This window comes from Callorhinus ursinus, unplaced genomic scaffold (assembly GCF_003265705.2).
Source record: "Callorhinus ursinus isolate GAN/ISIS: 27379988/994484 unplaced genomic scaffold, GSC_fseal_2.0 scaffold38, whole genome shotgun sequence".
Classification (NCBI taxonomy): Eukaryota; Metazoa; Chordata; class Mammalia; order Carnivora; family Otariidae; genus Callorhinus; species Callorhinus ursinus.
This window is the reverse complement of record NW_027397100.1, coordinates 11,043,160-11,054,133: the sequence shown is the minus strand read 5'-3', so window position 1 is coordinate 11,054,133 and position 10,974 is coordinate 11,043,160. Positions and strand designations below refer to the sequence as shown.

At 44.5% G+C, this 10,974-nt stretch overlaps 1 protein-coding gene across 2 annotated transcripts in view; it reads left to right on the top strand.

The window, feature by feature from the left end:
• Positions 1–3,116: 3,116 nt before the first annotated feature.
• ACSS2 (acyl-CoA synthetase short chain family member 2) overlaps positions 3,117–10,974 on the top strand; it is a 46,400-nt gene continuing 38,542 nt past the window's right edge. The window contains exons 1-2 of one of the 2 annotated variants that reach the window (XM_025875794.2): positions 3,117–3,366; positions 9,045–9,240. In XM_025875794.2, the coding sequence (XP_025731579.1) occupies positions 3,189–3,366; positions 9,045–9,240 (374 nt within the window). In that variant the 5' untranslated portion in view covers positions 3,117–3,188. The remainder of the gene's footprint in view (positions 3,367–9,044; positions 9,241–10,974) is intronic. The other variant, XM_025875796.2, reaches the window with a different exon arrangement.

Below are 10,974 nucleotides of genomic sequence, written 5' to 3'. Positions count from 1 at the left end.
AGTGATAAATGGGAGAGGAATTGGTCTCTGTAGTCTAGGTGTCTGGTTTCCATTCCCTCAGCTACCACTTACAAACTGTGCGATATTAGGCAAGACATTTAATCTCCTTGAGTATCAGTTTCCTCATCTGTAAAATGGAGAAAATAATAGTATTCATTTCAGATAGTTGCAAAGATTAAATAACATTTTGGAAAGTTCTTAGTATAGGACGTGGCACCTACTTAATAAATGCCATAATTATTATTATTGTTATTATTTCCTTAATCTCGTGAGTTCTCATCTCATCCAGCCCAATCCATTCTCTTCCCACCCTGAGGAATTCCAACTACAATATAGTTTGCATTACTACCCCATCTCTAAGGAGGGGGAGCTCCCTCTCTTGTGAGGCCTCTTGCCCAAATTTCTATTGCATAGTCCACAGGCAGAGGGAGGGGGCTGGTCAAGCCCCTGGGCTCACATCCTCTCTTTCCCCAAACCGAGGATCCAGGCTCAGAGGTAATAACCAGGACTGTTTGAAAACCTGTTATTACCTCACTGATATGAGGAATTCTTAATCTCAGGAAACAAACTGAGGGTTGCTAGAGTGGTGGAGGGTGGGAGGGATGGGGTGGCCTGGTGATAGACATTGAGGAGAGTCTGTGCTGTGGTGAGTGCTGTGAATTATGTAAGACTGTTGAATCACAGACCTGTACCTCTGAAACAAATAATACATTATATGTTAACAAAAAAAGAAGAAGAAGATGAACATAGCAGGAGGGGAAGAATGAAGAGGGGGAAATCGGAGGGGGAGACGAACCATGAGAGACGATGGACTCTGAGAAACAAACTGAGGGTTCTAGAGGGGAGGGGCGTGGGGGGATGGGTTAGCCTGGTGATGGGTATTAAAGAGGGCACGTACTGCATGGAGCACTGGGTATTATACACAAACAATGAATCACGGAACACTACATCAAAAACTAATGATGTAATGTATGGTGATTAATATAACAAAAAAAAGAAAAGAAAAGAAAACCTATTATGGGCCCAGCAGCTGCAGTGCCACCTGTAGACAGCAGGAGGCATCAGTGCATCGAGAACAGCTTCAGGACTCAGGAGAGGGCTTGGGGAGAGAAGAGAGGAAGGAGAGGGCTGCCCAGACCTGGGGCCTGAGGAGCGGAGGAAAGGGAGGAGAATGACTGTCTATATTAGGACGGTGTGCCCATTGCCTGTGCCTTCCTCCCTACAGAGAGGTTCCTCAGTGAGGTCTGTAGGGCTTGTTATGCTTCAGTGAAGTCTGACCACCCCCAACACACGTAGGGCCTGTCTCCACTAAATGAGGTCAGTGCTCCTTCAGTGGTGTCCATTTCCTCAGTGTAGTGAGAGGCCCCTTAGTGGGGTTTGAGTCCTCTCAGTGGGGTCCATGGTTCTTTAGTAAAGTCTATATTTTCTGTATCTCCTAGGAAGAAGTCCATGTCCCCTCAGTAGAATCAGAGACCTTCAATGTCAGTTATGTCCTATTAGCAGGGTCCACAGCCCTTCACTGAGATCTGAGATCCCTCAGCAAGATCTGTGCTCCCTTAATGGAGCACCCTTAATGGACTACCTTCAGTATAGTGTGTGCCCCTTCAGTGCAGTTAGTACCTTCTCGATGAAATATCTTTCTCCTCAGTGGGGTCCATGCCCACTCCATGAGGTCTGTACTTCTTCAGAGCCCTGAGACTCTCCCTTCAGGATTGGGTAGGATCTGGATAATAGGTCTGACCATGGAGAGTTTTTTTGTTTTTTCAGTTTAGGGTGTCTGGGCTTGTGGTTAGCTGCACAAAGAACAAGGGAGAAGGTGGGAAGAAAGCCTGGGCCAGATGGGGTCACAAGCCCTGTGTAGGCTTCAGGAGGTTGGGACTGCCTGCTTTGACCCTCAGAATCACTCTTGGAGTTAGCTATCTAAGGAGATGTCCTGCTTTGATAACCTATTCTGTGAATTAATGGGGGTGGGTGGACCCTTCTTGGTATTAAGTGCAAGTGGAAGATGGAGGTTCCTTCCTGGCCTCTCCTTTCTGGAGTGGAAGGGCTGGAGGGAAGCCAGAAGTAATTGAACCCAGTTGTGGCGGGTGAGAGGGGTTTCTTGGTGAAATCAAGAGACTGTGAAGGAAAGAAGGGTGTGAGCAATTTTTCCTATCATGCATAGACTTTAGTATTTTACAAATGTTACCTTCAGCCTGATGAAGGAGAGTCAGGAGACCTAGGTTTGGCCCTAACCTGGTTGTTGTTTTCTCTGTGACCTTGCATAAATTCTTTCCTTTCCCCTGAGTTTACCATTTGTGTAATGAGGAGGTGGGTTTATTAGCAAAGAACTGAAGGGCCTCCTAGTCTTCACTGGAGTCTTGTACTGTAGATCTGGATGGAAATTTGTGGAGGTAGGGAGAGTGAAGACATAACTTCAGGGGTGGGAGAAAATCTGAGCTGGTCCCAAGGTTAGCAGAGGGCAACCTGTCCCCAGGCTGTGCCCTCAGCGTCGTGGGAGGAGTTTTTCCTGGGGACAGAAGGGAGGGGTTTACTCAGAATTGGGGAATAGTTCTGAGGGGAAGGGTGTTACAAAGGACCCTACTCCACCTGGCTTTCCAACTCGGTTTGGTGACAGGCTTGTGCAATCAGATCCCGGGGCGGCTCCATTATGGGCCTGATCCAACTCCTCTCGGTTGCCCAGTTCTTTCCCGCTCGAGCCCCGCCCTAACCCAACTTCTCATCTATCACTCCAAGACCCCACCCGACCACGGTCACTCCATGATCCAGCCTCCTCTCCTGTCACATCGAGCCTCGCCACTCCCCGTCACTCCATGACAGGAGAGGGCCCACCTCTTCTACTGTCACGCTTGGCCCCTCCCCTCCAAGAGTCGATCCTCTCTTGTCACGCCTGGCCCCGCCCCTTCTGCGCTCACTCTACGGCCCCACCCCTTCCGCAGTCAGCTCCGCCCCCAACCCTCAAGCAATACTCGACTTTTCCCGGTCTGTCTTTGCTAACCCTGGTCCCGCTCCCATCGGGCGTGGCTCCGCCCCTCCGGGCCGTTCACCGCCGGGTCCGCCTACGCCACGCCTCCTCCCGCCCTGTCTCTCCTCCTCCCGTAAGGCCCCGCCCCTGGGCCAGCCTGTTTTCCCCGCCTGGGTGCCCGGAGCGACAGTGAAGGCTGCTACCGCGCTCGGAACTTGACGCGATGGGGCTTCCGGAGGAGCGGGGCCGGAGCGGCAGCAGGAGCGCGGAGCGGGAAGAGGCTGGAGCCCGGAACCGGGTGCGGAGTTGGTCTCCGCCACCCGAGGTCAGCCGTTCAGCGCACGTCCGGTCGCTGCAGCGCTACCGCGAGCTGCACCGACGCTCAGTGGAGCAGCCGCGAGGTGAGGCCGGGCCCGGGCGGCCCTGGGCGGGGTCAAAGAAGAGAGACCGGGGGGGTTTCCAGACGAGTGAGGAATTGGGCACGTGGCGTGGGGAACGAGGGTTTCGTGAGGAGATCTGGGTTCCTCGGCGGAGTTGGGGTTTCCCTTGGGAGGTTGAAGGGTCTGTGAAGAGATGGGGAGGTTCTTGGAGGAGATGGAAAAGGAGTTCCGGGAGAATGTGGGGGGTTCTGTGGGGAGAAGGAGGGTTCTGTGTGGAGATGAGGGTTCCCTAGCAGTTGGAGAGTTCCTCGGCGACTTGGGGGTTTCGTGAGGAGATGGGGCTTCCTTAAGGATAGTGAAAGTTCCATGAGAAAAGGAGAATTCCTAATGTGAAAGGATGGGTTCTCAGAGGTGAAGGGGCGCCTTGAGGGGAGGAGAGCCATAAAACTTTGCTCCCTTTCGCGCAAATCAGCCGTTACCTCCTGACACCTTTTACTTTGTGTCTTAGTCTCCACTGTTGAGGGTCAGTAACCGGTCTGGTTCCCATCCTGCGGTCCCCCAAATTAGTAACGGAGTCCCAGGTCTCTTTTTCATGTTTCAGAAATCCCAGTGGAAGTCACTAAAATGCCACGTTTAAAAAAAAAAAAAAGTTAGACTGGGATTGTAATAACTCAGAAATTCTGATTGATAGGCCCATGTCTTTAATAATGTGTAAGGAAAATTCTTTTCTCTTGTCCTCAGTCTGCATAAGGGGTCAAAACTGTACCTGAATTGGGAGGCAGCATTATGGGATAAGCATGGACAATGAATCAAACCCAGAAAAATCTAGATTTAGACCCTGGCTCTACCACTCATTCACTGCACCGTCTTAAGCAGAGTTTTAAATCTGTCTGAGATTCCTTTTTGTCATCTGTAAGATACAGCTAATAATACTTGCTTCTAGGTTTCTTTGAGGTCCAGAGCAGGTGATAAGTGTGCATTGTAGAGTACCTGATGCACCATAGGCATTCAATAAATGGTGGTTGGTTTGATAACAATAAGAACAACATGGACAGGGCGCCTGGGTGGCTCAGTTGGTTAAGCGACTGCCTTCGGCTGAGGTCATGATCCCAGGGTCCTGGGATCGAGTCCCGCATCGGGCTCCCTGCTCAGCGGGGAGTCTGCTTCTCCCTCTCTGACCCTCTCCCCTCTCATGCTCTCTCTCTATCTCATTCTCTCTCTCAAATAAATAAATAAAATCTTTAAAAAAAAAAAGAACAACATGGACAAAGTGATTACTAAGTAATGCAAGACAGGATTGAGTCAAGTGTAGAGTGGTTCATTGTTACAGGCAGTGTCCAAGTTTGAATCCTCAGACCTGTTTTCTTTTCTCTTCCTTCTCTATATTTTTCCTCATCATGAGTTCATCTGTTTTATATCTAATTCTACAATAATAACGTCTGTATATTTAGCCCTGGGCCCAGGATCCCACTTATGCCCTGGTCCCAAATTTCATAGTTCTGTAGACCATTTTATTCACACACCTTGATGTTATACCATATTTAACATGACTGTGACTGGGGACTTACCAATTTTCCCTCCCAAATCTGCTCTCCCCTTAATTTTCTAATCCCTGTCAATGGCAGTATCCCAAACTAAATCTCTTGCATCATCCTCTCCTCTAATAAGATCTGTCAACCAGAGATAGATCTTTTCTATCCATATATCTCATTTAAGATTGTTTATCGCTTACTGAGCACAAATCCTGTTTGTTTGATGTAGAGACTGTTATCCCCATTATACAAAGAAAACTGAAGCGTAGGGAGGTTAACTAACTTGTACGAGGTCACAAAGCCACAAAGCAGTGGACCTGGGATTTGAACTAAGGTAGTCTTGACCACAGAATCTGTACTCCTGATAGCTGTACTCTTCCTCTTCACTGACCCCACAGTCCGCCTTTCACCAAATTCTGTTCAATACTCTTTCAAAATGTCTCTGATTACCTTTTCTTCCATTCCCACAGAACCTTTTAATTCAAGGAAGCAGACTCCTAATTGATTCTCCTGTCCTGTGGTCTCACCCACCTTCAATCTCTCTCATAGGGTTATCTAAAATAAACACTATTAGATTGATATCTTGGAAACACTGCTTTCATATGTCACTTCAAAATCTTCCAATAGTTCTCTATTTCCTCCAATTTCAAATTAAAATTTTGCCTTTCTTTCAAGGCCTGTATAACTAGCTCCACCCCACTTCTCTGTTCTTAACTCCCACTATTCCCTACCCTACCCTTTATTTTAGAGAAGTCATTCTCCTTGATATACTGGATACACAAAGGTTTCTTTCCCATCTCCTTGCCTTTGCCCATTTCCTTCTGCTCCTCTCTACCTGGTCAAACTCCACCAGTTTCACCCAGCATTCCCTGATCATCCAGTCCATGCTCATCTTTTAATCTTCTGAACTTCTTTTGTACTTAAAATGTGTGTCAACAAAACATCCAGATTTCAACACCCCTACCAAAACAGAACAAAACTAAGCGATTATTAAACTCAGTTTTCTTCATCCTTATTGATACATATAAATGTGATTCCTAAATACTTTTACATAATCTATGCCTACTCTTATCACGTAAAAATATTTTTGAGTATATACATGTACTCGATGTAGTTGTAACAACAGATGTGATTTTGTAGACTGGTTTCTAGCTGTGTGGTCCTTGGGAGAGTTTCCTCTGTTTCCTGAGCTTTAGTTTTCTTATCTATAAAATTAGGATAATTAATGTGTACTTCATAGGGCCATATAAAAATTTAATGAGGCCCTTTGCCTCGTTGCATCCGAGAGAGCAAGATGGGTACCAGCAGCTCTCCTGGAGCCATCTTAGAAAGTTTGGCCAGGGTTCTTCTTGCTGCCTATGCTGAAAACAGCATGGTCTGATTGGGCAATACAGCCTCAATATGGGCAGTGTTCCCGTCAGTACACCAAGGATATAGGCTTCATTTAGTTGGATTAAGTAAGCTTCTTTGGGTCATCCAAGATACCTACCTTAACTGCAGATATCCAGGATACCTACTTTAATGTTAACTCATTGTGCATAAAATAAAAATACTTCAGTTTTGAGTGTTTTAATATGAAAGAAAAGATTCAGTGAGGAGCGTCTGGCTGGCTCAGTCAGTAGAGCATGTGACTCTTGATCTCGGTGTTTTGAGTTTGAGACCCACCTTGCATGCAGAGATTACTTAAAAGTAAAATCTTTTGGGGGCACCTGGGTGGCTTAGTCGGTTAAGCGGCTTCCTTCGGCTCAGGTCATGATCCTGGGGTCCTGGGATCAAGCCCCACGTCCGGCTCCCTGCTCGGTGGAAAGCCTGCTTCTCCCTCTCCCTCTGCCTGCCACTCTGCCCACTTGTACTCTCTCTCTATCTCTCTGTCAAATAAAATAAAATCTTAAAAAAAATAAAGTAACCGTAGTTTAAAAAAAAATAAAATCTTTTTGACAAAAAGATTCAGTGAGATTAGCCCAGTGCCTGGTACAGGAATGGCATTCACTGAAATGCCATCTCCCATTTGCTCTCTCTTTAGTGGCCATTTAGTATTCTTTTGTATTACTACTAGTATTACTAGTTTTCATCAGGTGTTTTTTTTTTTTTTTATTTGTTGGACTCTTGGGTTGTTTCCAATTTCACTGTTATAAATAGTGTTACTATAAATATCTCTTTAGTTATCACTTCATTTTTTCTTTGGAATTTTTTTCTTATAGTGTGTTCCCCAAAATTGAGTTAGCAGATGAAAGGGTATAAAAAATGTTATGGCTCTAGTCAGTCATCACCTGCTATCCAGTAAGATTATGACAATTTCTTGCAATGCCATTATCATATAAGAATATCTCTTTTACAGTACCACTCTGGCACTGGATTTATCTTTTTATTTTTTAATCTTTGTTAGTTTTATAGGTATATAATGGCACCTTGGGAATGACTTAATTTGGATTTCTTGAATTGATTGCAAGTTGTACACCATATGATTTAGCTTTCAACTATATTCTGTCTTGCACATTCTAAAGTATTTCATGTGTTAGTCTTATCTTTTCAACTGTTGTATAAACTGAATCATATAACCTTGAGCAAGTCACTTTACCTTTGTGAATTTGGTTTGTTACTGGTGAAATGAAGGGGTGATAATCTCTAAAGTTCCTTTCATTGTTATGATTCTAAGTGTGTCTCTCCCTTCCCTTCTAGCTCCTGATCCTGTACTGACAGTATCCTAAGTGCTCTGCAATTACATGTTTTACCTGTTGAATACATTTTCTCTGGAGTAGCCAGGCGAATATTTTAAGATTATTAATCTGGGACGCCTGGGTGGCTCAGTTGGTTAAGCGACTGCCTTCGGCTCAGGTCATGATCCTGGAGTCCCGGGATCGAGTCCCACATCAGGTTCCCTGCTCAGTGGGGAGTCTGCTTCTCCCTCTGACCCTCTTCACTCTCGTGCTCTCTGGCTCTCATTTTCTCTGTCTCAAATAAATAAGTAAAATCTTTAAAAAAAAAAGATTATTATCTGATCATGTCCCTCTCCTTGAAATCCTACAACGACTTTCCATTCCTCGTAGGATAACTATCAAATTCCTTATCATGCCCAGAAGGATTGCATGATCTGCGCAATTTATGTACCAATTCCTGCTATTCTTTCTCTTATTCTTAGTACGTCAGCCTCAAGGAGTTCCTCTTAACACATACCCTTGGTTCCTTTCTATCCCATGGTACTCTGTTCCTGGTGGGGAAGTGGAGAAAAACTCTTATTCATCTTTTAGATTTTAGCAAAAATGTCTTCCTCAGGGCAGTTCACATCTTTACTTAGTAACTGTATAACCTAGGGCAAGTTATTTAACTTCTCTGAGCCTTGCTTTTTAAACCAACGAGAGGAGAATGAAAATGAAGCCTACCTCTCATGGTTATGGTAAAGACTAAATGAGATAGGAGTGCCTGGGTGGCTCAGTTGTTAAGCGTCTGCCTTCGGTTCAGATCATGATCCCAGGCTCCTGGGATCGAGCCCCACATTGGGCTCCCTGCTCGGCGGGAAGCCTGCTTCTCCCTCTCCCACTCCCTTTGTGTTCCCTTTCTTGCTGTGTCTCTCTCTGTCAAATAAATAAATAAAATCTTTTAAAAAAAAGACTAAATGAGATAATACATATAAAGAGCTTAAAGTGACATTTGGCACATAGCAAGCAACACTTGGGCAAGATGTAGTAGGAGAAAGAGGTACTCATTAAATCATTGCCGAGAGCGAATGAACAAATTAAGAGAAAGATATTATGTATATCGGAAGACTCTGTGGGTAAAGGATTTCTTCCTTTCACTAATTAATTTGTTAAAAAATTTACTGATTGACCACAATATGCTAAGCATTGTGATAGCACTGGGTGGCTATGATTTGAATAGATGATGAAAAATGGAATGGCAGTTTTGAGGAGGGAAGGAAGAAATTTGAGTCAAGATTCAGTTCATGGGAATAGAAGGTGGGTTAGGAAAGTAGTAGGTTAGTTAGTAATCTAAGATCTAAGTTAGTTAGTAATCTAAAGATTAGACAGGTAGAGGAGGGATCTAGGTAGTGGGTCCTAGAGTACAGGGCAGAGAAGTTGTAACTTGTTCCTGTCATAGACTGGTAAAGCTATCTGAGGATAAATATGTCTGAGAATCTTAGTGATGTCTGGGTTTCCCTTTCTGTTGCAGAGTTTTGGGGAGACATTGCCAAGGAATTTTACTGGAAGACCTCATGTCCTGGCCCATTCCTCCAGTACAATTTTGATGTGACTAAAGGGAAAATCTTCATCGAGTGGATGAAAGGAGCAACTACTAACATCTGCTACAACGTGCTGGATCGAATTGTCCACGAGAAAAAACTTGGAGATAAAGTTGCTTTTTACTGGTAAAAACATCTATCTTGAAGTCTGTGACAGATAAAAAGTTACCCCTCACATTTATATAGTGTTTCATAGTTCACAAAGTACTTTAAAATCTATGAACTTATTTGATGCTTAAAACAACCTGGCAGAGTAAATAAAGTATCATTAATTTAATCTCAGATGAGGAAAAATACCTCAAGTGAGTGAAATGACTTCCCTAAAATCATTTAACTAGTGTGACATTCAGAGCCAAGTGTCCTGATTTCTAGTCTAGTATTCTTTGCTTGTAGTTGGAGAGAAAAGAGGGGAGAGGGTAAATGGAAGCAAACAGGACTGAGTAGCATTCTTTTTCATTTTGCTTTGGGACAAAGTGGTTATGGAGTTGTTCACTACTAGGACCACGGTTGTCATCGTTATCTTTGAGCTATAGAACCTGTTGGTTCACAGTCCTTTCTGGAGTTTCCCAGGTGTAATCTGAAACCGGCTCGCATAAACTGAGGGCAGGGAGAGACTGAAGAAAGCGGCAGGCCACTCCAGGTTGGTAGGTGGCAGTTTTAATAAGCAAAGAGAACTTACATACAAAGCTTGTTTTGGGCAGCAGCAAGATGAGTGGATCACTGCACTTGCCCTCCAAATCTTAAAAGTTTGTAAAAAGGTCCTAAGCGGGCTCAGTACTGTGCAGGTGTTTTCAATACCACATCACCACATTGCAAGGCTATGTCCTTGGAGTAGCCTCTGGGAGCAGGAAAGGCAAATGGAACCCACATTCCAAGGATATGGAAGGGGTAAGAAGTCTCCTAGTGCCAGGATCCAGCTTATGGGTTAGTCAGGTAAATCAGTGGTCACTTCTTTTTGATGACATTCCCCAGTGGTGTCAGACACTATGCTCAAATGCTTAACAAATATTTCATACAACAACCGAGAATGCACTGTTTTCCTCAGTTTACATGTGTGAAAACAAGTTCTAAGATGTTAAGTGACTTATCTGAAGCCATTCAGATGGCTAATGAGAAGTAGGGCTGAGATTCAAACCCAGGTAGTACAGTTACAGAGTTTACACTCATAACTATGACACTATGTTTTCCCTCTAATTCTTTACATTAGCTTTTCAATATAGGTGAAGAAGTGAAGCACAGAGAGTTACAATAGTGAATAAAGTCATAGGGTAAGTAAGTGGTAGAGCCAGGATTCAAACCGAAGTCTATTTGACTCCTTGTTGGTAACACTAGATATGCTGCCTCCCCAGTGGGAACTTTTTTTTTTTAAGATTTATTTATTTATTTGAGAGACACAGAGAGAGCATGGGGGCAGGTAGTGGTGTCTGGGCAGAGAGAGAGGGAGAAACTTAAGCAGACTCTGTGCTGAGCACGGAGCCTGATGCAGGGCTCAATCTCACAACTCTGAGGTCATGACCTGATCCGAAACCAACGGTTTAGCAACCGACTGAGTCACCCAGGTGCCCCAACTTTTTTTTTTAACTGGGCTCTACGCTAGCAGAGCCTAACATGGGGCTTGAACTCATGACCCCAAGACCAGGACCTGATATCAAGAGTCAGCCGCTTAACCTACCGAGCCAACCAGGTGCCCCTTACAGTGGGAACTTTTTAAGACCTCCTCCTTCCAGCAGCATAGCTTATGGGTGGTATTACTATACTGAACCCAAATAGGACCTTGAAGTTCTAGTAACTGGGTTGTTGTTTCTGCTACCACCCATGAGCACTTTGAGAATTGATCTGTTTGTTTTTAAGTGAGCCAGT